Raw genomic sequence first — 26,651 nt, forward strand, 5'->3', positions numbered from 1 at the left:
AGTCAGACCCAACTGAACCACAAAGGGCCTCTTCAGCATTTAACTTGTAGCAAATCCCTGTCCTGGTGATCACTGGATCCTCAAATATCTTTGGGGTGTGTCATCTGGTCTAAACTCATTTCCCAGAAGAAGCTGAGGCCCAGAGAATTGAGATGTATTATCAAAGGTGCCACAGGTATATAGCAGAGTTGGGGGGACTTTCCACTCTATGCCATGGTACCACCTGCAAGTAAGTGGGTTCTGTTTGAACTCCAGTAGAGTTCTACTCCATACTGAAAATGTTTGATTCTTTGTTTGCATCTTCAGGGCGGGGCACCTTGAAGGGGCTCTAGAAATGCTTGGTGATAGATTGAAGCAGGGTTTTGTGGCAACTCTTCAGTCTACTTTGTGATTTCATCAGTAGACAAGGGACCGGGCAGTCTCCCGTTATGTCACTTAAGGCTGACAGTTTTCACCCTTCATTGACTCAGCCAAATTATGAACAGCAGTGCCCACCTAATACTTGCCACAAGAACACTGCCTGTCACATAGTGAGTTATTTCACTCATTTGCTGTGGCTGCCAGTGGGAGTTCAAAAAAACCAAATGGGGAAGTAGGGGGACCAGGACACGGTCCAATGGGCACCTTGGCAAAGTTCTTCCTTTCTCTGGGTTCACTTCTTCCTTTATTAAATGAAAGGGCTGGATTTAATCTTGGCCAAATGGATCGGCCTGTGCTAGCAGAAGGGCTAAAATGGAATATTTCAGTAGTGAGAGTTGGGGATAAATGCATTCTCGGTCCAGTAGCGGGGTGTGAGTGAGAGGTACCACCGAGGGAAGGCTATATATGTATGTGACTGTATCTAGGAAGAACTGACCAGAGAAAGCTGACCACTCTTGTTAGGTAGTCATATCCAACGCCTGATCCCATTTGGAGCATTCTTGGCAAAGATACTGTAGAGATCTGCTGTTTCCTTCTCCAGCTTATTTTACAGATGAGGAAACGGAGGCAAGCTGGGTGAAGTGACTTGCCCAGGGACACACAGCTAGTAAAATATCTGGTCACAACTGAACTCGGTTCTTCTTGCCTCCAGGCCTGGCCCTCTAGCCCCTGCTCCCTCCCACAGGTACCATTTACCAAGTTTTCAGTCCCTTTCCAGTCCTTTGCATCAAGACCCAACCCCCTTTTGTGGTGTTCTTGGGCCAAGATTATTCTTCACTTACACTATTGGTTCTTGGGCCTTAATCAACAAGGAAATGGGAGGGAGAAAGGTTGGGGTATCAAATGATATGTATTTTTTCCTAACGGGCCAAAATGAATCGTTCTTTTTAAAACCAATTAATTCTTTTTCTCTTGGTCCTGGACCACAGAGCTGATTAAAGAATGGCATGGGCATTGATTGAGCTTGACCACCCTCCTTCCTTGAATTATCATCCTCCCTTGTGGCTGATCCCAAGACTTCCTGATAAAATGGATTTGTTTTAAAGGCCAAAGGCTTGCTGCCTTTACAAAAGACTTAATATGTTTCTCTTCTCTGATAACAGAACAGGCTGCAATAAAGGGTATCCCAGTCACTGCCTACAGAGCTCTTCCATGAAGGGCTGCCCAGGTTTGTGATGACCCAGGACAGATAGCTTGGTTCACTGTCCCCTTTTGTCCCTCCTACTGTAAGCTGAGCCAGACCATGTGTCTGTAGACCTTGTTTCTTCCCGAAAACCCACGGACCCAAAGGTGCAAAGGGGAAACTTAAGCACTTGGGAGGGTAGAAAGGAAAAATAATCCTGAGCCATTGGACTAGAAGATCCAACTGGGTGGGGTAACCCAACTGAGGGAGGAAATGGAAGCCAAGGGGAATGGAACATGAGCTAGGCAGACCTAGCCCTGGAAGGGGAATCTAGGGGAAGAGTACAGGATGTATATGTCTAAGAACCCAAAGGGAAATTTCTGACGCAATGTTAACAAAATACCACACAGGACACGATTGTGCGAAAATAAATTATTCGACCAGAATGAAGTGAACATTAGCTGAATCCAACCAGAAGCATTTAGAATAAGACTAAACAAGCGTCAACAAAATAAATTCATCAACATCAATTGTTTCACAGTAAGACCAAACATTCTTTTTGAAATGTAAATGTTATTTTCTGAACTTTTGAAGGCAAACAATATCACTGTGCTCTAGAACAACACCTAGGCCATTCATTTAGCAATGCAGCATGTCAACAATTGCAGATAGAAAGAGAGAAGAGAGAAGATGGAGGGGGGAGAGACAGAAATGAGGGTTTTCCAAATGGAGTAAACCCCTAAGCAGGTGTTATTTAGGACATCCTGCTGAACACTCCCCCTGAGGTTAATAATGATCACCCATTAAGACAGTATTGTGATTAAAGACAGTGACAAGAAGTCCCCTTCCCTCCCCACCCCCCCACCTTGGAAGGAAAAGCAGAGCCCCTTCCTTTCTCTTCATCTCTTGGATTTTACTGGCCCTGGTTGGGACCTTCCATTGGATCCTGGTTGGGACCTTCCATTGGATCCTGGTTGGGACCTTCCATTGGATCCTGGTTGGCACCTTCCATTGGATCCTGGTTGGCACCTTCCATTGGATCCTGGTTGGGACCTTCCATTGGATCCTGGTTGGGACCTTCCATTGGATCCTGGTTGGGACCTTCCATTGGATCCTGGTTGGGACCTTCCATTGGGTCGTAGCTTGGACCTTCCATTGGGTCGTAGCTTGTATCTTCCATTGGGTCATAGCTTGTATCTTCCATTAGGTCATAGCTTGTATCTTCCATTGGGTCATAGCTTGTATCTTCCATTGGGTCATAGCTTGTACCTTCCATTGGGTCGTGGCTTGTACCTTCCATTGGGTCATTGGCCATTGGGCCTTGCCTTGGATCCTGTATCAGTCCTTGGATTTGACCTTCCATCGAGTATAGGATTGGACCTTGCATCGAGTATAGGATTGGACCTTGCATCGAGTATACGATTGGACCTCGCATCGGGTATACGATTGGACCTCGCATCGGGTATACGATTGGACCTCGCATTGGTCCTTGGCTTGTGCCTTCCATTGGGTCTTGGCTTGGATCTAGCATTGATCCTCGGCTTAGACTTCGCAGTGTTCCTTGGCTTGTTCCTTCCATTGGGTCTTGGCTTAGATCTAGCACTGATCCTCGGCTTGAACCTCGCAGTGTTCCTTGGCTCGTTCCTTCCATTGGGTCTTGGCTTAGATCTAGCACTGATCCTCGGCTTGAACCTCGCAGTGTTCCTTGGCTTGTACCTTCCATTGGGTCTTGGCTTGGATCTAGCACTGATCCTTGGCTTGGACCTCGCATTATTAGTCTTTGGCTTCTACGTTCCATTCGGTCTTGGTTTGGAATTGCATTTTCTAGCACACTTTGCATAGGGGCCTGGCTTTGGTTTGAGTTTTGGTTGTAGGACAAGTGCGACAGGACATACCGAATGACATTCAAGCGGCGCCTCAGGGACTTCATGGACAGGAAAGGAAGCTGAGCTCTACTTTCAAGTGGAAGGACTGCCAAGATCCACCAGCACCAGGAGGGGCCATTGGGATTGACCTAGAGTAGAAAGACAAAGGAGGACTGGTCACTTTCAGAAGGAATGGTAGGTTTCCTAAGGCTCTCCCTTGATTTGGCTCTTCAGCTTCAACTTCTCTGTCCTGTCCCTAGGCTGCTCACAGACATTTTTCCTCTTGGCCTATTTCCTCTACAGTGATCTCTATACCCACCCACCACTGCCACTAACATTCCCGATTCTCATCGTTACTCTGAATAAGTGTTCTTATCTCTTGGCCATTCCCACCAGGACTGGGCTGGTACTCTGGGCTGGTATTTCCAAAGCGACGGTGATAACTTCTACTAAGAGAGTCACCAAATCCTTCTGAATCACTGTGTGGTTCTCTTAGAAAACAGCTCAGAGGAACTGTAGGACAGCTTAGCGGCTCAGGCTGAGCAACAGGGTCACTGGGAGATTTCCCTCTCCAGGGAGATGCTTCTGCATGAGGGAGCCCGAATCCCGAGCAAGGGGAGAAGGGGGACCCCTTCCTTCCCTCTCTGGGAAGAGATAGTACACGAGATCACCTAAGTATACACTAGGGCCAGGAGGTGAATGTTTCAGAACACTGAAAGGGACAGGGGTCCTTAGTACAGAGCTGAATGGGACCTTGGGACATAGAACCCGATGGTGGAAACCATGACCATGAAGTTCTCATCGCAGGAAAACTGTCTCTGATTCAGATAGTGGGCGTCAGCCTTGACTCTGCTACCCCAGAGGCTAAAAGGTCTGTCTGACTTGACCCTCCCAACTTTGATTTACAGTCCTAGTTGCATGGTCTCGAAGCAGCAAAAGCATAAGCAATTAATTTCTACCGGTTCTTTGTCTGCTACCCATCATCCTCATCCGGTCACTGAGCCCCGGGGCCCTCCATGTACAGGGACACTTCGATTATACCTGTGGATCCAGATCTTTTGGCGGCATGGGTCCGAAGTGGCTCAGGATGCGGTTCCGGAGCGGTTGTTTGAGTGAATAGAACCAGGCAAGTGACTGATCGTATACAGAGTTGTGCAGCCTTAGCAAACGTTCATACTCTTCCCCTTCGACCTGTAAGCAGCCAAAGAGAAGCCGTATGAGCAGGGGGCCACTGGCCGCCCCACGGGTACCTGGTCCCCCTAGCAAAATCTTTAGCGAGACCTGTCTGAGTCTGCTCTCGCAAGCCCAGCTGAATCCTCTAGCTAGATGAGGGCCCATTTGTAGAGAGATTTGGGAACCCTGCTTCTGTCTATGTACATGTGTCTCAACTTACATGTCCAGATGTAAGCAATTACATGCGTGGGGGAGGGGAGAGGCTGTTTAAACTAGTTTTTCCGGCAAAACATCTGCCTCATCGGAGATATTAAAAAGGGGAGCGGACTCCTATCCCCTTCAACCCGTCTCGGAACTCTTAGAATAAATCGGTCAGCGTCAGGAAGAGCATGCGAGGGACTACCGTTCTAACTTGGCATTCCAAAGCGAAATTTCATTCATTTCCCAGCTATCTGAAGGGCTGGTACATGCATGAAGAGAAATGGCTGCTAGGCCGGTCACCTCTTCTTCCCACCACAGGCAAAGTAAAAAACCGCACTGACTGACTGACTGCGCTTGCCATTACTGGGCCCGCTTTTTCTATGGGATGCTGCATTAACGGGAAGATCCGGATTTGGAGAGGCTCTGTCTCCCAAGTCAAATTAAAGGAAGTGAACTTCCCAGTGCCTTCGGCCGCTCAGGTACTGAGCTGAGGGAATGGGGCCAACGCTCTACCCTAGCTTTCTGGCTTCTCTTCAGGTACCACACCAGCGGCCTGAAGTGAAACCCCAGCAAAATGCTCATGAAGCTTGTTGGCATTCCAAGTTCCTGTAATCTGCCGGCTTCCCGATTCTCAGCCCCCGGACCAGACCCACCTTATAATCCTCAACATATTCGATGTCAGCTGTGTTGTAGCCATCCCTCTGGCTCTGCCGGAGCACCTTAAACCTCCTCTTACCAATGCTGTCCACCACAGAGCGACCATCAGGAAAGAACTCAACATTTCTTATCTCCAGCAAGCAACCATATTCTGCAAACCTAGATATTGGGGTAGGAGTAAGTAAAACAATCGTTCTTGTCAATGGAAATGGACTTGATTCTAAATGATTCTAAAATATAATATGGCTAACCCCAAAGACCGAGTCCTCGGGAGTCCCCACCAGGTAAGCCAAGAGTCTCTTGTCGGGAATGGCCCCTTGGACCACAGTTCACTGGTCTGATGCCAGTGGAGGCTTAAGGATAAAAAACAAAAAGAGAGAGATAAGCCAGAAAGCATCGGAAAACAGAAAAGGGGAAGAGTAAGAGAAACGAGAAGGATATCTGCTGCAACAGGAAAGAAGAGACTTGATTTTAGAGTCAGAAGTCCCAGGTTCCAATCTTGGCTCAGCTGCTCTGTGGCCTTGAACAAGTTAAGGCGCCTGGCTGCCACTGCCTAAAGTACATTCTCTCATAGTAAGACATTCCTCCCCCATTCTTCTTCCTATTCCCCGCCACCACCGTGATCCAACTTTCCTTCTCTTCCCCAGTGTGCCTTCTGAACTCCGTGCTGCTCAGCAAAGTGGTACGTGGTCGAAAGGAGTACTAACGGCCGGGGATTCGCGGGCCGCATTGCTGTAGCATTAGGGGAAGGCTAGACACAACGCCTTCCTCGAGGCAAGTTCACATTCTAGTGTTGCCCGAGTTCAGAAAAAAAGGCTCACGTTGTTTATATCCCACTGTCTCTCTGGGCTTAAGTCTGCCCGTCCATGACTGTGGGGCTTGAGCTCGACATGTTCGTAGGCCCCTCCAGCTTTGACGGTCTGTCCATGTCGTCTGAGATTCTCCTTTACTCCCACACCCAACAAACACCCTAGACGAATCGGGATCCCTTTTCGCCGGTCCGTCCTTCTGGCGCTCTATCACACACTCACCCTCTGTTGGCGTCACCAATGCACATGCCGAAATGGTTGCTGCCAGTCTCCATGCATCTTCGAATCATAAGGCGGTAGCAGGGCTCGAAAATGTGGAGGGGGCATGGCACAGTGGGATAGGCCATGGTGCACACAAATATAGGCACATTCTTATTCAGGCTGCTGCAGAAGGGAAATATAATTTTGACAGCAGAGTTTCTCCCACGTCCCCACCAGAGACAGGCCGTCCTGAGCGCTGTTAACACTGTGGACGAACGTCTTGCCCTGCTTCCGATTTTGCCGCTTTGCTAATAAACAAGGGCCGTCGGATGCTCGGTAGCTTCTGTCCAGGAGGAGCCAAGAGGGCCCCCGGTTCCCCCAGGAGGCCTCATCGGACACCATCGCCCCGGCCCTGCCCGTGCCCCGCTCCCCCAGCCTCCCGCCTGTCGGATCTGCCTCCGGAGAAACACCAAAGCAAACGGGGAGGAAGGAAATCAGGCGAACTACGGAGCCCCGGCACCGGACTCGGACTCACCCCCACCCCCACCCCCATAGTGAGGACTCGGGGGAAGACATCTCTTTTAAATAATGCTGAGTTTCTGAGGGCTTAGCCAAATTCCAAAAGGAGTCATCTCCAAGTCGAATCCCCCGGTGTTACCACACCAGCTGAAGAAAGCTCATTTCCAGGGGATACGGCCAACCAACTAGCATCAGGAAGCCGCAAATTCCCTATAGCCATGAGAACGGGGCATGAGAGGGCCAGTGTGCCTAGAAATGGACTCAGATGCAAAAAAAAAAATAACTCGAATTGAGAATGTAGTTACTTTTATTCTTTATCCAATCAAAACTTTTCAGAAGTCCAGCCTTTCGCGAACCGCAGCCCGAGCAGTGAATGCCCAGAAGCAGATGGCCCTAGGAACAGGACTGGACAAATTCTTAGAACTCAAAGACATTTTATTACCCTTCCCAACAGAATGAACTGGGGATATCGCTTGAGTTCCACTTGTGACATTTTGCGTCCCAAGCACATACTGTTCCACACCACTGACCCAGTGAATCAGGAAAAGTTTCTGAGCCAGAAGGATGATGGGATCCAAGACCTAGAGTTAGAAAAAGCCATCTAGTCCAATCATCTCATTATGCACCCAAGGAAATGAAATGCCATAGAAGGGGGAAAGGACTTATACAAGATTACACAGATAATAAGACGGCAGAAACTCAGTACCAATAATCACAAGTTAGACAAGTCTTTTTATCACATTTATGTTGGTTCTGTAGGGGCCTAAAGAGATCATCTGGTCCGATGAGGGTAGGTGCCTCGCGGTGTTTGAGCACCTTAAGGATACTTTCCTTCTTGACTTACATTTCACTGTTTCCCCTCACATGCTGAGACACAGAATGACATACACAGGTCTACATACTTGGAGAGTTCTGCCATTTCCTCCTCGAAAATCCTTCGGCGCGCATCGAGATCTTCAGGCATATATTTGGCAATCAATGCCTCCATCAGTAAATTTTTGTTGCATTTCCTCATACATTGCTTCGAGAAGGAAATAAAGCAACTGTTATTTAGGACTGCGCAGTTGCCAGGAAGGCCAGCGATCAGACGAGTCCTCTCTTAAGGCTGTCCTCTCACATAAGACTTTCTTTCTAACTAACTTTCTTTCTAAGACTAACTTTCTTTCTAAGGCAGTTTGTTCAGTGTCTCAAGAGGGAGGGGAAGGGGAGAGGGATAAAACATTTCTATAGCACCCACGGACTGGTCCTTTTGACCAATAGCTCATTTGAACCTTACAACCCTGGGAGTTAGGGATTATTCTATTTTTTAAATCACCATCTGGCAGTTGGGGAAACCGAGGCTGAGAGCCCAGGCTCAAACAGGGGACCAAGAATTCTGCTGAATTGATGGGCAGACTTAAGCCCAGAGAGACAGTGGGATGTAAATAGGATGTCTAAAATAGGGAAATCTAGGCTTGGGAAAGGCCCAGGGACCAGATTGGAGTTAGCTCTTGGATAACTTTCCTGAAAAGTAATGGGGGTCTCCTATTTTGACTGGACTGGTTCTGGCCAGTCAGATTTGGCTCACATGAAAAGGGTCTAAAGGGCCTGCCCTTACTTCCTCACTTAATGCTTAATCCATTTTTCTTGAATTACCTCTTCGAGGACTTCTTTGCACAGGGGGCATGTGGCACTGTGATCCAAGCTTCTTTCAAGACACTTCATGCAGAAGGTATGTCCACAGGGAGTGGTGACAGGCTCATAGAACAGCCTGAAATCAAGCCATAAAAAACCCAGACTCAGAAGTGGACTCTCTTTTAAGCTTTCTGTGGTAGCCCTGGCAAACGAGGGGGTCTGGAACCCTAAGGAGGCTTTTCTTCTAAGCTAGACTTCCCTGGAAGCACTGTGTTAGGGTTTCTGGCATATCTGAGATCAGAACTCTCCCAATCTACCCGGCAGAAGCTGGCCACTGCCAGAGCTGCTTCGGGATCAGCCCTGCCCTCGGGAACCCCAGAAACGGGTGTCTCGCCATCCCACGTTTAGCCCCATCATTCAACACCACTCACAATATCTCAACAGTAGCCGCCCTGCTTGCCCTCTGTCACTCAGGGAACAATAATCACCTCGGTTCTGAGTGGGGAGGCCCCTGCCACTCGGGAACCATTGCTACTAGAAATGGTGTGCCGAGGAGGGCAGAAACACAGGCCAGGATGGAACAACCCAATCCAGTGACCTGGAGAGGCAACTGACTGTTAAGCACCCTCCAGTGGCTGGTAACTGCATCTGCAGCCCTAACTGCTCAGCTTCCCCGGTACATTCTAGGCAGGGCCCACGGGGCCTGGAACTAACCCATCCAGGAAGCCTGATCCTTTTTGGCCCCCACAGTGCTCTAATCACCAACTTATAGGAAAAGGCCCTTTGTCTCACGCCATGCTATTCTTTACGCAGCTGAAGTGCTTGGGCACATTCAGAATGAAGTCTCGCCCAGCTTACCAGGACGGGGACTGGGTCAGCTGGAGGCTTGGGGCTTTTTGTGGGGGTGAGGAGAACTCCTCCTTCCACTCCCTTCACCCTGAGACCATTTCATGCCGAAAACCCTAAGGTTGATTCTACTAGACAAGCTAAGGACTGGGGTTGAGAAAAGCAAAGAGCCACTAGTTGGAACCAGTTAGTCTGTGATTGGAAGTGGCCCCTGGAAGCTAGCTGCTCCCACCGTGCAAAGTGATGCCAACTGAAACTTTCATTTCTAGAGAGTGGTCTGAGGAACTGAAAAGTGATGTGACTTGGCCGTGGATCACGTGTCTGAGGCTATTCAGATAAACCTTGGACCCCTAGTCTGCTGCCTCGTAATAAAGCTCAGCATCTAGACTGCTGATGCCATAAGACATCAGGAAAGTGGCCCATCAAGGAGCAGGGGATCGACAGCGTCGCATACCTACCTCATGCAGAGTGGGCAATCCAAGTCAGATGGATCGAAAGACTGGAAGGGAACCTTACGGGAATAATTCCTAGCCCGGGAAGAGCCACCCGAATCTGAAATGTGAAACGGTCAATCAAATCAGGAGCGAACTACTATCCCTGGCCCAAGAGGGCCTGACTTGATGCTTTTTAAAACATCAGAGAGCTGATATCTTGCCCAGTGTTCCTACCCTTAGCCTTTGGGAAGGCCCTCCCCCTTGGAGCCCCACCCCAGTTAAAGAGGAATGGCCACGCTTCTATGGAGCAGGGAGGAATGGGACATGTATATCAGACAGCACGTCTGGGGCAGACGAGGGAAGCCCAGGTTCGGGGAAAGGCCCTCTCGCCACTGAAGTATACTTTCCAGGAAATGCTTTCACCTTTCTGGGCTACCTCCTCCAGAAAAAGAAGCCTTAAGTGGCTTCTCTCAGGCCCATATCTAGGATTCTCCACTTCCTCGGCCTGAGCCTCAGGTATAAAATGAAGCTCAGGCCATCTTTCATCCATTTTACAGACTTAATGATTCTGGGGGCCCCATGGAATCTCATCAGGAGGGACTATTACCTTTCTTGAGAACCTTGCACGGGATTTCGACATCCAAGGACTGTGACGAGCCACTTTTCTCTTTCGCCAGCTGGCGTTTATTGGAATCTTTGTTCTTGCCCTTGCCCTTGCCCTGCGCCACTAGGATCTGTTTCCTGATCAGCTCCATTCTGGCCCAATACTTCTTGGCCATGGCATTCAGAACCCGTTTCTTACTGACTTGGAGGAGCACATGTGCTCTCTTCTTGGCGTGGATCACATGGCCTAGTATCTTGCTCTGGGTTACTGAGGAAACCTGTCCCTTCCCCTTGTTCTGGGTCACTGGGCTCAGCTTCTTTTTCTTGTTCTGGGTCAGTGAAAGCCGTTTCTTTCTATCCTGCAGCAAGAATGTTGGAGCCTTTCTCTTCCTGGACTGGTCCATTTGCATCTGTTTCTTGTCCTCCTTGAGCTGGGCTACCTGCTCCTTTCCGGCCAGGGTTGCAGAAGCCTGTTTCTTCCCGGTCTGGGATCCTGAAGCCTGATTCTTTTTGGGCTTCTTGCCTTTGCCTGAATAAGTTTGTTCGTTTGCGGCCTGGGATGTCGAAGCCTGTGTTCCCCCAGCCTGGGATGTGGAGGGCTGTTCCTCGTCATCCTGGAACATAAAAGCCTCTTCGAAGTGGGCCACGGAAGCCTGTGCCTGTTCGCACTGGGCCACGGAAACCGTTTCCCCTTCAGGCTCCAACGGGAAATTCTGTGTCAATTCAGGCTGCAACATGAAAGCCTGGCCTTCTTCAAAGTGGGGCGTAAAAGCCTGGTTGTCATCAAAGCTGGGCACGAAATCCTGGTTGTCATCAAAGCTGGGCATAAAGGCCTGGCCTTGGCCGGACTGGGACACGAAAGCCTGGCCCTCCTCGAAGTGGGGCATAAAAGCCTGGCCTTGGCCGGATTGGGACACGAAAGCCTGGCCCTCCTCGAAGTGGGGCATAAAAGCCTGGCCTTGGCCGGATTGGGACACGAAAGCCTGGCCCTCCTCAAAGTGGGGCATAAAAGCCTGGTCTTGGCCGGACTGGGACACGAAAGCCTGGCCCTCCTCGAAGTGGGGCATAAAAGCCTGGTCTTGGCCGGACTGGGACACGAAAGCCTGGCCCTCTTCGAAGTGGGGCATAAAAGCCTGGTCTTGGCCGGACTGGGACACGAAAGCCTGGCCCTCTTCGAAGTGGGGCATAAAAGCCTGGCCCTCGTTGGCCTGGGGCAAGGAAGCCGGGGTTTCTTCAGGATAGGACACGGAAACTGGTGTCTCTTCAGGCTGGGACAAGAAGCCCTGCAAATCTTGAGTCTGGGACATGAAAGCCTCGCCCTCGCTGGGCTGGAACACGAAAGCCTGTATATCTTGGGCCTGGGACATGAAAGCCTGGTCCTCGGTGGGCTGGAACACGAAAACCTCGGGGTCTTCGGGCTGGCACACGGAGGAAGTCTGCCTCTTCCCCTCCAAAGCCTGGGCCATCAGAGCCAATGTTTCCTCCTCATCAGGCTGGGCCATTAGAGCCAAAGTTTCCATATCCGGCGGGACCAGAATCGGGATCTCGTCATCTTCCTCCTCCTTAATGTGGAAGTCTGGAAGATCTGGGAGGTCTAGAGGCTCTTCCTTAATCTGGAAATCTGGAATGTCTAACGGCTCTTCTTTTGGCTGAAAGTCTGGAAAGCCTAAATCGTCATTTTCTTCCTTGGGCTGGAAGTCAGGAAAGCTGAAGTCATCCTCTTCCTTGAGGTGGAACTCGGGAAACTGTATATCATCATCTTCCTCCTTGAGGTGGAACACAGGAAAGTTTATCTCCTCCACTTCCTCCTTGAACTGGAAATCAGAAAAGTCTAGCTCCTGCACTTCCTCCTTGAACTGGAAATCAGGAAAGTCAATCTCCTCCACCTCCTCCTTGAGCTGGAAATCGGAGAAGTCTAGCTCTTCCTGTTCCTGCTTGAAGTCGAAGTCGGGAATATCTATCGGCTCCTCTTTAAGATCAAAATCTGCAAGATCTATCGGCTCCTCTTTAATTTGGAAATCCAGAAGGTTGATCTCTTCTTCCTTGGGCTGGAATACAGGAATCTCGATCTCCTCCTCCTTAGGCTGAACCATTACACTCGCCTCCTTGGGCTGGTACACGGGGACCTGTACTTCTTCCTCCTTGATCTGGACCAGCATGTTCTGCATCTCCTCCACGGGTGGGACTACTACAGCCTGTATCTCCTCCTCTCCCACCTCTTCTCCATCCTGGATCACCACGGCTCTTATGTCCTCCTCCTCTCCCTGGACCACCACGGCTCGAATCTCCTCTTCCGGGACCACCACGGCTCGAATCTCCTCTTCCGGGACCATCACGGCTCGAATCTCCTCTTCCGGGACCATCACGGCTCGAATCTCCTCCCCTGCCTGGACCAACACAGCCTGGATCTCCTCCTCTTCCTCCTCGGGCTGGAGCAGCAGATTCTCTCTCCCCTCAGTCTGGCACATCAAAATCTGTAACTCTGCCTCCCGGAGCTGGAATATTGCAGCCTGTCTGGTCTCTCTGGACAAGGCTTCCAGAGCCTGTCTCTCGGCTTCCTGAACCTGGAACATATCTGAAGACTGTGTCTCCTCATCCTGAGCCTGGAACACTTCTGCAACCTGTCTCTCCTCCTGAGCCTGGAACACTTCTGAAGCCTGTGCCTCCTCCTCCTCCTCCTCCTCCTCCTGGGCCTGGAACATTTCTGAAGCCTGTGCTTCCTCCTGGGCCTGGAACATTTCTGAAGCCTGTGCTTCCTCCTGAGCCTGGAATATTTCTGAAGCCTGTGCTTCCTCCTCCTCCTGGGCCTGGAACATTTCTGAAGCCCGTGCTTCCTCCTGAGCCTGGAACATTTCTGAAGCCTGTGCTTCCTCCTCCTCCTGGGCCTGGAAAATGTCTGAAGCCTGTGCTTCCTCCTGGGCCTGGAAAATGTCTGAAGCCTGTGCTTCCTCCTGGGCCTGGAACATTTCTGAAGCCTGTGCTTCCTCCTGGGCCTGGAACATTTCTGAAGCCTGTGCTTCCTCCTGGGCCTGGAACATTTCTGAAGCCTGTGCTTCCTCCTCCTCCTGGGCCTGGACCACTTCAGCCTGGTTCTCTTCTATGGGTCCATCTACTGGAATCTGTCCCTCTCCGTCCTGGGACTCCCTTTCTCTCCTCGCTCCCATACAAGCCATGACAACGCAGCCAGGAGGGTTTGGCCTCTCCACAGCAAGAGGGATTTTCTCTATCTCCTGTGAGACAGGAAGATTGGGCAAAATGAGTAACTACTCGTAATCTGAGTCTTCCTCTGATTCCCAGCAATGGCTGGGGTGGGGGAGAGAGGGAACGGAGGGACTCCAAGGTCACCTCAATTTTTTTTTATACACTTTTATAATGGAGATAATACTTGTAAACACCTTCTTCATGGGATTCAAATAAGACAAATGTATATTTGTAAAGAGCTATATAAGCATCAGTTAACATAAATAGGCAAGCTCTTGAGAAGGGCTACAAGACAAAGTTTTGCTACTGCCGGGTTAAACAGTCTAAATTGGGCTGAATTGGGCAAAGTTTAATTCGTTTTAGAAATTGTTTTTTTTTAAGAGTCCAAAATGATTTAGGAGAAAAAAATCTATTTTGTTTTTATTTTTAAAATGTCTAGTCCGAATGCTTGAAAATTGAGACAGCAACCAGACTTTTAACCCAATCTGCCCAAGGTCTCCGCTCCCACACTGTGACAGGCCAGGAATTCACTGGGCAGCCTGTGAATGGCATTCCTAAGAAGCAGGTTACTGGGCCAATAGGTCAGCTGGTTAGATAACCAGTTTCTCAAAAGCTTGGCTAGCTGCATGGGGACTATTCAAAGCAGGAAGAACTTTTCTTTCCCCAGGGAATCAATCCAATGCCAACTTGGGGTGATTGACCTGAGGGAAATCCCTCTCTAATCTTAATCCACAGGTCAAAGTTTGCCAGACTTCTCCGCTCAGGGTGCAGGCTCCGTAATAAGTGAATTAGTGGGAGCAAGATTTGAGGGGACTTGGGAAGGGAGCCGTATTCTCCCCTCCCATAGTCTGTGATTTTCAAATTTCGGGACATAATGACATAAGGATTGAAGTTCTTAGAATGAGAACCCCATCCTTTCCCAAGATTTTCAAGTATTTGGCACTCTGGTAAAACATGCTTTACGAGCTCCTGGAACTTTATCCGGGCCTTCCCACTGATTCCCCATGCCAGATTCTCAGAAGCTATCTAAATGGGCTGCCAGGAAAACTCCTGCCCCATCCTGATGCCAAGTCCCGAGTCTCTGAGAAGCCACCTCTACCTCTCCCCAGAGAAACATTATTATCAGAGGCAGTCCTGCTGTGGCCCAGCATCCACCCAGTCCTTATGGGTAAATTTCACTTATAGACTACAATATACCTGGTACGCTTCAGGACAACTGGTTTCTCAGCTTGTTACAAGGGAGAGGCTTTGGTGGGAAGATGGATTGGCCAAGCCATCACCCCTCCATCAGAGGCCATATTTCCAGCCTTGGGTGTAAGAAGAGCCATTTTAAGTTTTACCCGATGGCTGACCCTGCTTTTCTAATGAATCTCTCCCCGGATCTTTTACATTAGGGTTTCTTCAAACTTTTCCTACTCATAAGCCCTTTTTGCCCAAGAAATTGTTCTGTGACCCTTTTATTCAAGCGTATAAAAGCTGTAGACAAATCACTTCTTGATGATAAATTGTAAATTTGTGAATTCCACATTCAGTTACAGTCCCATGTGGGATCGTGACCCCCAGTTTGTTTGACACCGAAAGTTCCATGGAAGACTTGGTCTCAGCAGGAGAAAGGGGCTATCACTCCCTCCTCTTGAACTGTCTCCTGCCCCAAGTATGCCCAAAGAAGCAGCCAGGGACACCTGAATGCCTTACCTGGACCAATCCTGGCAGCTGAGGGTCACTGCTGCAGCTAGCTCCACAGGCCTGGGAAGCCATGGCACTGCTTCCTGGTACAGAGCTGCAGGTCTCCAGTAGTAGGCAGCTTGCTAAGCGCTCCTGGGTATTCCCAGGGATGTGCGAGAACAAGCTAAACAGGAGCTGAGACAGAAAGCAGAATATCTCACTACTTAGGCAGTTCCTTCAAGGCTCTGAAGGCCCAGAAGACAGAGAAACTACTCTCTCTTTTGTAAAAAAAAAAAAAAAAAAAAGAGGGTGGGCAAAAGTGACTTTTCCAATTGAGAACTGTCCCAACATTGGACATGGTAGAACTGATCCAAATCACTGCCTGGTATCGGGGAGGGGGAGAGTTGTCTACACAGTTCCTGATAGTGACTGTGGCAAGGCAAGTCTGCACACAAATATGTTTCGGATCCATTTATTTGGCAAGGAAGGAGGGAGTAAAGAAGCAGACACAGGAAGCCCGGGAAAGTCCTAGCAGGGAATGTGGGCCACTACTACCACTGGGTGGCCTAAAGTCATAGGGAGGGGGTCCTCTGCTCACTTTTCCTGTGGAAACTTGATTTAGTCTGATTGATGGCTCCCTCCTCCAGGAAGTCCTCACCTCCTCTGCCAATGACCCAGACCCTGATTTCCTCCCTTCAGAAGGGTGTCGTGTCTGTGTTTCAGCTTCCCTAGCCAGACTGAGCAGTTGGGGTCAGGGTCCATGTTCTCTCCTGCTTTTTACATTATGTTCAATTTCAACCCTCTTTAGTTTTAGAGGCATGAAAGGTGCCTGGATTCCCAAGGCCCAGAATTGGCAGAAACGCAAGCTACAGGCAGAAACCCACTCAGTGGTTGGCCAGTAACCAGAACCCAAGAGTGAAGAGAATGACAGAGGCCTGGGGACTCTGTTTCCTGAACGGCCCAACTGGGCCGTGCAATTCCAAAGTGAGAACTGGGAGAAAAGGCCATGACCTTCCAATGCAACCATATTAGAAAGCCCAAAGAGCTTCCTTTCTAAAGAGAAAAAAGAAAAGGGGAGTGGAGGTAAAGGGAGGAAAAAGTATAGACAATGGGACCATCAACTCCACTCGGGTATAAGCGAGAGAACTGTTGGTTAGTTTGAGAAATACAAGGTCTAATCCAAAGGCGGGTTTATCTCCCAGTAGAAAAGACCAATTCACAATGCAAAAGCAAAGCTAATTCCATTCCAGTCTCAGCTTTCAAAAGAAGATACTCTAATGAGTCAATAAAAGAGGCAAACGCCCCCCCAAACATGGTGATCACACCGATCACTCCCTACGAGAGACTTTAGAGGCCATCTAATCCAATCCCTTCGGTGTACAGAGAAGGAAACTGAGGCTTACGGAGGGGACGGGACCTGCCCCAAATCAAGGAGAGAGAGCGCAGTTTCTAACTCAGGTAGTCGGACTCCAGATCAGCATTCTTTCCATTATCCATTCTGTGGAAGGAAATTGCAGCCAGCCACAGAAACATCTGCGTTTTAACTCCTTTTCCTTCATTTACTTGAGTCTTTGTACATACATTTTCCAAATCTGACAAACATATTGTCAGCTCCACCCAGCCCTGTTTCCACTGCGTGCCGGCCTAGAGGCCCTTGGAAGGGACAAAATCTTCAAGTTCAGGGTGGTAATGAAAGGGGTTGGGAGGAAAAAAGGAGGGGGGGAAGTCCCAGTGTGGATGGAGGACCCCAGAAAGAAGGGTGAGAAGGTAAAACAAAACTCATTCCCTAATCAAGGGGGAGATCCAGCCTTTGGGAAGAGGGCATGTGCTAGAACCAAGATATGAGTTTCCCACTAAGATCTGGCACACGGTAAATGCTCTTTGACTTATACACATGGACCAAAAATCCAACAAGGACCTTTATTCTTTGGGTCAACTTCTTATCTCTCTTCAGACTGACCCCAACCCCTCTTCGGGTTCCCTCCCTCCCTCTTTCCTTCCCTCCCTTTCCTGTGTGCTAGTCTGTGGGATAAGGCAATATGTCTTCTCATCACTGGAAGCAGCAGTCTAGAAACAGCAGGTAGGCAGGCTCGATAATTGCTTTCTCTCCTTGGGAAGCCAGGAGGCCTTCGAGCAGACCTCAATAGCCAATGATTAAAAAAAAAAAAACCTTTAAGGTTAAAAGGCCTAAACTCACCCTTCCCCCAGAGGACTCTACAGATGTCCACCAAATCATGACATCTGATATCCTGGAAATGCTGAAGAGAAGGGCTTCACTCAGGAAGTAAGGAGTAGGTGGTGGTCCTTTCCCAGAGGCCCCAACAGAGAGGCCTCGGAAAGGATGGCGAGTCCATTTGGCCCAAAGAGATCTGTTGCTGGCTGGCTATCTGTCTCGATTCTCATCTAGCCTTTCTTTGTTTTTTTTTCCTCTCTCACGCTTTCTTTCCTCTGTCTACCTCAGTCTCTTTCCTCTTTAGGTCCCTCTCAAACAAGAGGACAAGAGGCCAGCCCCTCACTTCCTGAGGGAAGTCAGTTCACCAGAGTTATTTAAGAGAGCTGGCTTGACTCACCTTGGCAGCTTCACACCTGGCCATCCTGTGCCCCTCATCCAAAGCCACACAGTACAGGAACTCCCTGAGGGCTTCTTCTGTTCTCCCCAGGAAGGCTAAGACTTGGGCTTTGCAAAAGTGACCCTACAAAGAGACAGGCCCCCTTATTCAAGCCCCACTTCAGCAAAACTCTACCTTGAGCAAGAGTTCAGATTTAGGAACCTTGGATCTTATTCCAGAAATTATTCTATCACACAGAAATAGGAGTGGTTTAGAGGGTTAAGAGTTCTAAAATGGCCCTTGCAGGTTCTGACATTTAGTTTAACAATCTTATTTTACAGATGAGGAAACTAAGGGCAAAAGAGGGAAAAGGAACTGGCCGTTTCAACAGGCAGGGACTTGACATATATCCCGTGAGCCTCTGGCCCATGCTCTCTGTTAATAAGTGTTACTTGTCCCAGATAACATATTGTGAATTTTAACAGACCTAGAGACGATGTGCCAGTGCGATTTGGGGCATGATGGCAAGCCAGTGGGAAAAGATTTAGGGGCAAATAGGGCTTTTGATGCCGAGCACTTGTTACATAGAGAACTATGGCAGTTTTTTTCTTTTTTTTTCTTTCCTTTATTGTATTTTATTTTTTGAGGCAATCAGGGTTAAATGACAAATGTGACAAGGTCACATTTGAACTCAGAGCCTCCTGACTCTGTGGCCAGTGCTGCATGCACTCTGCTACCTAGGTGCCCCCATCTCAGTCTTTTTCTTGACAGATTTATGTGGAGACCTGGATAAAGAGTGGAGGGGACTCCTCCCAATGAAAGACAGCATTTTTTCTGCTGCTTTTCTTCAGTTTCATAGGCAACTGAGAGCTGAAATTGGGGAGAGAGGAAACACAGCCACTCTGTGTCCTGGGCACAATTTAGATACTGGATTTATATTAGAGCATTGAAAGTTACTGAGAAAAGAGGGGCTTCAGGCTCCAAATACAGAAAGTGAGGCTTCTTGTATTTCAGAGCCTGCTAGCAGAGAAGCTGCATTGAATTTAACATAGAAATTTACATTTAAAATATTCAAGTTTAAGAGGGGAAAAAACTGGTCAGTTTGAATTCTGGAAAATTTTCCATCTCCACAGAGCTGCTCTAAAATCAATTGCTTTCCCTTGTAGGGAAAAGGCACCAGAAGCCCCTTTTTACCCTTCCCAAAAGGCTCTCCCAGTTTTTTCTGTAATGGTGTCTGAAAGTTCACCATTATTGATTGTTTGGGTTAAATCGAGTCTTTATTTTAAAAATGTGAATAGGAAATACCTAGGAAGGGAGGGGTACTGCACTGATCATCTTGCACTGATATTTTATCAGAGAAGGAAATCTGCGGGCTGGGAAAGCCAAAACCAGTGCTTGGGGACCTTCTGCCTGTGGCAGCCATCTTTGAGTTGCTAAAGGACAAAGGGACAACTGGCAGGATATAGACTCCTTCAGAACAGGGACAAATTATTTGTTGCTTTCTCTGACACCCCAGTGCCCTATCTCCCCTTTTTGGGCCGCCCTTCAAACATTTTCTTAACACCCTCCCCCCAAACAAACACTTGTAAGAGCTGATAAAGGATAAGGGTAGGGGGGCGCCGCATGAAAAAGGAATCTTCCCTACTTGTTTCCGCCTGGAACAAACCCATCACCCGATGAGAACACGCACCTTCAGCCAATATGGCTGGAGTCTGCAGACCAATTCAGCATCATGCAATGCAGGTTCAGGAAGTTTCAAGACAAAATAGACCTGAGATCGCTTGTTAAAGAGCAAGAAGTCATTTGGAGCTGTTGATTGAAACACACAACAGCATACAATCTCATCAATTACCATCAGCACAGGGCCCCAGTTTTGTCAGGGGCTTAATAAAGGAGAGACACTCAGGGCTAGCTCTCTAGACTGGAGTTGGAGGTCTGAGTCCCACTCCCAGAACTAGTTGACGACTGGTTCAGACTGGATCTGGTTATCTGGGAGGTAATCCCTGAAGCTGATCACCACATATATATAGCAAGTCATTTTTTTTTGGCTGGGGTATTTTTTGGGGGGTTTACTTTTTAGATTTTAATTTTGGTAACTCTATTTTCAGCCGTAACAAATGGCTTTCCTCCATTTACTTTAACCCATCTGCATTTGAAATTTTACCAGCAGAAAATAAGCCAAGAAATAAGTCTGGCTATCCGATTGCATTTAACTGTCCAGACCCCCCAGAGTGAGGGGAAAGGGGAGAGCCAGGTGTGAAAATTGAATCCTTTTACAATCCAGTTAGCATCACACAGACAAAATGTTTCCTGGCTAAAGACTGCACACCTCTTAATAAATGTATCTTAACCAGAGGCTGGGCAAGTGCTACAATGAGATATTTGAGAATGAAAAGAGATAATATTTGTAAAGCACTTGGCAAACCTTAAAAGCACTATGTAAATGTTAGCTGCTTTTATTAAAACATTAAGAGTATGTGAATGATTTAACATAGAGCCATCCCCCGCTACTGGACAGATAATGTCAAGCACTTGTCCAGTTAAAAAGAGGCAGGTGACCAGCAGCATCTCCATAGACATTAGTAGGCAAAGGTGAGATTCATTTGGAACTGCACTAATCTCCCCACCAAGGCATGAAAAATAGAAGTGCTTGGGGGAAAATGGAGAAATGAAGCAAGCAACATGAGATCAGAATGGCTCTGATTGTGTTGCTGTTGAGAAATCTGAGATTTTCTTGGCAAAGATACTGGTGACTAGCCATTTCCTTTGGATTTTACAAAATGGGGAAACTGAGGCAGAGTAAAGTAACTCGCCCAGAGTCACACAGCCCAAGTCTGAGATTGGATTTGAACTCAGGTTTTCCTGATTCCAGACCCAGACTCTCATCTACTGCCACACAGCTCTCCAATGACTGACTAGGAACTACCCAAAGTGCTGAAATTCGGGAGTTGCCAGGGCCTCTGGAGATGATAAAATCTCAGAGGTGGAAGCTCTCTAAACTAAATCAGAGCTCGCCTACATCCAATAAGAGGGTATCTGCCTTTGGCTTAAAGACCCCCTAATGATTGGGAACTCAATTTCTCTTGTAATTTTCCATTCCAAAATGACATCCCTTAAAAATACAGGTCTGACCTCGCCTTCAATCAATTCTAGGAATCAACTCGAGGATCAAATAGAAAATCTCAGATTCTCCAGTGTTCAAAGTCCTTCATAACCTGCCTCCCACCAGTGTTCTGGAACATTACATTCCCTCCCCCCTCCCCACTCTGCAAACCAGTGGCGCTAAAGGCTTTACTGTTCCTCACACAAGATGCTCCACCTCTGCCTCCTCGTGGCTCTTTTAAGCCTTAGCTAAAATCCCATCTTCTGCGGGAAATGTTTCCTGATTCCCCCTTAATTCTAGTACCTTCCCTCTGTTGATGAGCTCCAATTTGCCTGTTGGCACATAGTGTTTTGCATGTTCTAGCCCCTTAATTGTGAGGCTCTCAAGAGCTGCGACTGGCTTTTGCCATTCTTTGTATCCACAACACTTAGCACAGTGACGGCCACGTAGGTGCTTAATGAATTTTTGCTATTACTGAACCAAAATCTGTCTCTGTGCAATTTCTCCCCATTATTAATAATTATTAATAACTAATAGCAAACATTTACTTAGTGCTTTACGTAGATCATCTCATTGCTCTAAGTGCGCAATCAACCCAACCTACAGCAGATGAGGAAAATGGACCCAGAGAAAGGGTCTTGCCCACAGCCACATAGGTGGGGGCTAGGATTAGCTACTCCTAAACTGTCTGGGTAAATGAAAAAGGATGGGATGATGATTTTTTTTCCTGAGGGTCTTTTTTTTTCATAAGGTCTGATAGCCCTTCTCTGATTTTACTCAAAGATGGGGAGGGCATTTCTGGATGTGGCAGCAGCTGGGGGTTCATATAATCACAGAGCTAGAGCGAAAAGGGAACTCAAGGGCCAGTGTGGGATTTTGTCCACATCTTTGTCTTGCCAGTGTCGGGGTTGTTTTTTTAAAAGTCTACCCCAAGGATTTAAAATCCTCCGAATTTCAAGATCTTTTTAGAGCTCAGAATAATTTGCTAATAAAGCATCCACTAAAGATGGATGAAGATCTTTGCTTTTTTTTTTTTTTTTTTTTTTTGCGCATTTTTTTGCTTTGCTTTTTTTTTTTTTTTTTTTTTTGCTGGAGTGAATCAAAGAATGTGGACAATGGGTCCAAAGGGAGTTTCCCTGTACCTTAATCAGCAATCTCCCTTGAGTACAACAGGCGAGACTGGCACAGAAAGTCCTCTGCATGGGGGATGTTATGAGGAGGGAGGAAGGGGGGAGCACCCTCCAATTTTGTCTTTTCTCCAGCAATGCTGGTGCCTGCTCTTTTCCCTCCCATCCCCGTTTTTCTTTGCCCTCCCATCTCCATTTTTCCTTGCTCTCCCATCTAGATTTTTCCTTGCCCTCCCATCGACATTTTCCCTAGATCTTATAATCTTGCTTTGTAAATTGGATGCCATCCCCCTGCTTATACCTGTTGCAGGCCTATGATGGCAGTCAACAAGTAGCAGTTCCAATCTTTCCCATTTTCATTTATTGGTATCAACCCCATAGTCCCTTGAGTTCCCGTATTCCAGACGACACAACCATTGAGGGGGGGGTGTTTTTTGCCCACTGCCAATCACTGGAGATGCTTTTCAGCTTATTTCTCGCCCCAAAATTGCCACACTCCAGCCCTGGGCCAGGCCGCCATCACCACCCCTGCAACGCAGTACAGGAAAGATGGGGAGGGGGGATGAGGAAAGAGGGAGAAACGAGGCAGCAGCAGGCAGAAAGCAAAGCACCCTCCAAAACGACCAAGGAGGGGGGGTTTCAGAGGCTCACCTCGGGAGCCCATCTTGACCCCCCCTCCTGCAAGCAAACACACAACTCCGAAGCTACTACCACAAACTGGCTGCCGTGGGCTTGACAACAGGGAGGCCAGCAGACCCAGGCGATCGACGGCAAGGGAGAATCAATCGGGCCTGGCAAGGGGGTCCGGGGTGGGGGTGGGGGGGAGGCAAAGCAGTTCTTTCAGCCTGGGGGAATCTGTGATCGTCAACAGTAATCCTGACTCGGAAACCAGTTGGGTGATCAGCTCCCACTCCCACCTCTCTTTCCTCGATCCCGGGGATGCTTTCCGAAACCCCGGCACACTTCAGTTACCTCACCCGTTATACAATCCGGCCCAACCGAGAGGAGGGGCCGACAGCCGGGCCTGGCCCGAGTGGCCGAGCTCAAAAAGGGCTTATGCAACGCGAGGCACTCCTGGCCTGTTCCCACTCGCAACTCGCGCGTGGATGGGCATTCAGACCCCCAAAAGTTACCAATCCTCACAGAGCTCTGCGCCCCCTCGGGACCCTAACCATATAGAGAATGAGGCAGAAAAATCTCAGGCCCTGACCCTGAGGTAGCCAGATTGACGCACGTGAACGCACACCCACCCGCCGCCCAGCCAGCGCCACACACAGCCCTCCGTGAGCACCTGAGGCCCACGATCGCCGCCCTCCCCGCGGGATCCCCAGGGGATCGGGGGTTGGGGATGGGATCACGATGTCAGACCCTCCTCGGGGAGAAGTTGGCCCCCAAAACGAGCGAGAAAGGAAGGGCTAGGGAAAGACGCGCCTAGGGGTCGGTCCCGTTTCCCCTCCCCCCCCCCGCTCGGACAGACCCGCCCCCCCCCCGGGCCCCCGTTCCTTACACAAGTCGAGAGCTCGGGTGTATTTGATCAAAGCCTGCTTCAGCCTGCCCCGCCGGAACAGGCGGCCGCCCTGGTGACGGAGGCGCGATCCCTTGGTCGAGTTCGGGAACCACTTGGCCAGCAAGTTGTTGAGCAGCACGTTGACCCGCAGATTGGGAAGGGGCGGCAGCACCTCCTGGCCGTCTGACGAGACCTCGCTGCTGCAGTAGAAGCCGGGCCTAAGAGGTCTGTTGCACTGGAAGCAGCGGCGCTCGTTCTCCAGGCACGCTTTGCAGAAGGTGTGTCCGCAGCTCAGGGACACCGGCTCGCACAGGAAACCTTGGCATCTCCGGCATCGGAAGCCATCCCATATCAGCTGGGGCAACTCGACCCGGATCTGCGACCCGTCTCCGTTCTGGTCGTTCGCCATCCCGGGCATGTCGGAGATCTCTCGGATTCCCTCTCGGAGATCGTCTCGGGTGCGGATGCTCTCGGCGATGCTGCGCACCAGACAGTCGAGATGGTCGGGGTTCAGCTGGCGATCTTGGTACAGAGCCTGGTACAGATCGAAGGCTTCGTGGAAGCGCCTGCTGACAGCCAGGGAATCCGCCTGCTGGAGGAGCCTCAGGCTCTCGGGGCTAAGAACCACCGGCAGCCTCGGCAGGGTCGCCTCCTGCGAGGCGGGACGCCCCTGCGTGCCCGATGTGGACGGCACCGCAGGAGGCTCTGCGTCTCGGCCGGCCGCCTGGCGGGGCGGCGGGCCCTTGCGGGGATTGTCGGAGCTCATGGTGGATGAGCCGGAGGCGCCGCTGAAACAGCGGTCGGGAGAGCTGGCCCGAAAGGGCCGAGACCCGATCGGCCTCGGCGGCCGCGGCCGCGGCGATCGCCCGAGGGGCCGAAGCGGCAGCCGCGATCGAAACGAACGGGGCTGATGCTGTTAAGGCGGCGGCGTCTCCGGCGACTCCAGCTACTGACGATGACGAACAGGGTTTTCCAGTTCTCCGCAGAGAACCACTTACTACCCGCGCTCCCCGCGGCTCCTACAGACTGGCTCGCCTGGGCTACGTCTTATATAAACCCCAGCCACGTGACAATCGAGCGGCCTCTCATTGGCTGGAGGCGACAGAACTGTTACAAAACCTGACGAAAGGGTTTTGTAACAGTTGTGAGCTCGCCTCTGCTTAAGGCTCCGCTTTTTATTTTTTTTTTTTCGGTGTGGATGTGAGTGCGTTTGTGTGCTGAGGGGGGGTATGTGTGGCGTGAGTGTGTATGGCGTAGTATATGTGGATGGCTCCGCTGGCTATATGCATTTTAGGATGATGTGGATGGAGGTGTCTGTGCGCGCGCGCTCTCGCCTGGGTGTGCTGTGCGCCTGTGCCTTTTGGATGTTGTTGTTTACACCCGCCTTACCGGCAAATCTTCGGCAAAAGCCAAATTCACCATGTCTGCTTTTGCAGCAAACGCCATCCCGGCCCCGCAGCGGGCTGCAAATGCTCCCCCCGTCACCCCCCCACCTTTTTGCACACACAGCTCCCTCGCCCATCTCCGGTGCCAACACGGCCGGACGATGGTTCCCCTGCGACATCCCTGGCGGGTGGACGATTGAGGGGCGGCGGTCTGCAGACAGTAATCTACCGAATGGCGTTGACCTGTCCCCCGCGCACACGCCCAATGTTTTATTGCGATGTCTGCTTCGGGAGGAAGGAGACGGGAAGGAGAGGAGGGGGTCCCAGTTCGCTCTTGTGTGGGGAAACGGACAGGATTTGAAAAGGGCCCTCAAGGAGTCTGGAAGCCTTGTAGGCCCAGGGCCTGGGGTCCCTCTAAGTGGGGGGGGGGGGAACCGATAGGGAATTGGCGAGTCAACAGTCCAGAGCTTAGAATTCCTCCTGAATCACAGATAACAGGCTTCTTCTAGGAGATCACGACTGGTTAGAGAAAAAGGCCAGAAAATACAGATATACCAAGCTGAAGCCCCCAACAAACGTTCTGCATTCACGAATCTAAACGGGTCCTTCAACGGCCCCTGCCCTAGCTAGCCCTCGGCCATAGACAGCCCATTTCCTCTTCAATCAAACAGAATCTGACCAAATGAACTGTCAGCTTCCACCACCACCTCTGACCTCCTGGGATCCGGCTGCCCAGTCTTAAAAGTGACCACCGAGCCATGGGAGGGGGTGCGTGGGCAGTAGCTGAAACTCTCCTCCACCTTCAGCAAAGAAGGGTCCAGCCAAATCTGGACTCGATTTTGAGGGAAGTCTATAGACAAGGCGGCGAAGGGGAAGCTATATCCCTGACTGAAACTGACATGTGTAGAGGCTGGTGTGCAACTGGGGGCAGTCTGAGATTTCGGGCTCCACACACTCCCCACCGACCGGCTCCCTCCTCTCCCACCTCCCCAATCTCCACTCTCACAGTCTTGTGATCTCCTAAACTTGCTCCCTCCCATTGCCTGCTCTTCCCCTCTCCCAGTCCCACAGGAATTGCACTTAAATGGGCCCCCAAAAGTCTGGGTGTGTTTTAGCAACCGGTTAGGAGGGTTGAGAAGCAGGATCTCCAACTGGACAATGACTCCAAGTGACTCAACAATTTCTGGGCCAGAGACATATCCCACAAGGAAAAGAGAAAGGGGTACAAATATAATCAATGGGATGGTATTCATTTACAATAAATAATTATACTAATTCCAAGATTATTTAATTCTGAGTTGAGAGGCAACCCAGTGGAGTTCTCTAGTAGCCTGGAGTGGAGGTGGGATGGGGGGGGAATAGGTAATCACAAAAGATATATTTGAAGAAACCAGTTCTAAGCTAACTCAGGTATTTTTAAATCTTGGTTTTAGTATTTTTTAAAATAAATTCATTTAATTGATTTTATTATTTAACATTTTTATCACTATATCACTTTCATTTCCAAATATATCTCTCCCCTACCAAGAGCTTTCAAGAATACATACATACCCACCATCCCTCACTTCTACAAAGAAGGAAAGATGGTCTGTTGTTAGTTTTGTGGCCAAGAAAGCCAAAGGGAAGACGTTTCTGATTCTCCCCCCACA

The 26,651-nt window shown here is 49.5% G+C and overlaps 1 protein-coding gene across 8 annotated transcripts; it reads right to left on the reverse strand.

The window, feature by feature from the left end:
* Positions 1-1,960: 1,960 nt before the first annotated feature.
* LONRF3 (LON peptidase N-terminal domain and ring finger 3) lies at positions 1,961-24,644 on the reverse strand. 8 transcript variants are annotated; one of them, XM_051967969.1, is made up of 14 exons: positions 23,618-24,644; positions 19,571-19,689; positions 17,902-18,024; positions 15,362-15,526; positions 10,470-13,695; positions 9,887-9,980; positions 8,604-8,718; positions 7,871-7,989; positions 6,471-6,632; positions 5,691-5,792; positions 5,436-5,598; positions 4,450-4,599; positions 2,597-3,557; positions 1,961-2,476 (listed from the first exon to the last, which is right to left on the reverse strand). In XM_051967969.1, the coding sequence occupies exons 1-14, from the start codon at positions 24,381-24,383 to the stop codon at positions 2,457-2,459; spliced, it is 6,285 nt and encodes a 2,094-aa protein (XP_051823929.1). In that variant the 5' UTR covers positions 24,384-24,644; the 3' UTR covers positions 1,961-2,456. The 8 variants fall into 8 exon arrangements, with proteins under 8 accessions (XP_051823929.1, XP_051823925.1, XP_051823928.1 ...); XM_051967965.1 differs by having other exon boundaries at positions 1,961-2,548; XM_051967968.1 differs by having other exon boundaries at positions 2,573-3,557.
* Between the last annotated feature and the right edge of the window lie 2,007 nt (positions 24,645-26,651).

The sequence above is a fragment of the Antechinus flavipes genome, chromosome X (genome assembly GCF_016432865.1).
Source record: "Antechinus flavipes isolate AdamAnt ecotype Samford, QLD, Australia chromosome X, AdamAnt_v2, whole genome shotgun sequence".
In the NCBI taxonomy this organism is placed as follows: Eukaryota; Metazoa; Chordata; class Mammalia; order Dasyuromorphia; family Dasyuridae; genus Antechinus; species Antechinus flavipes.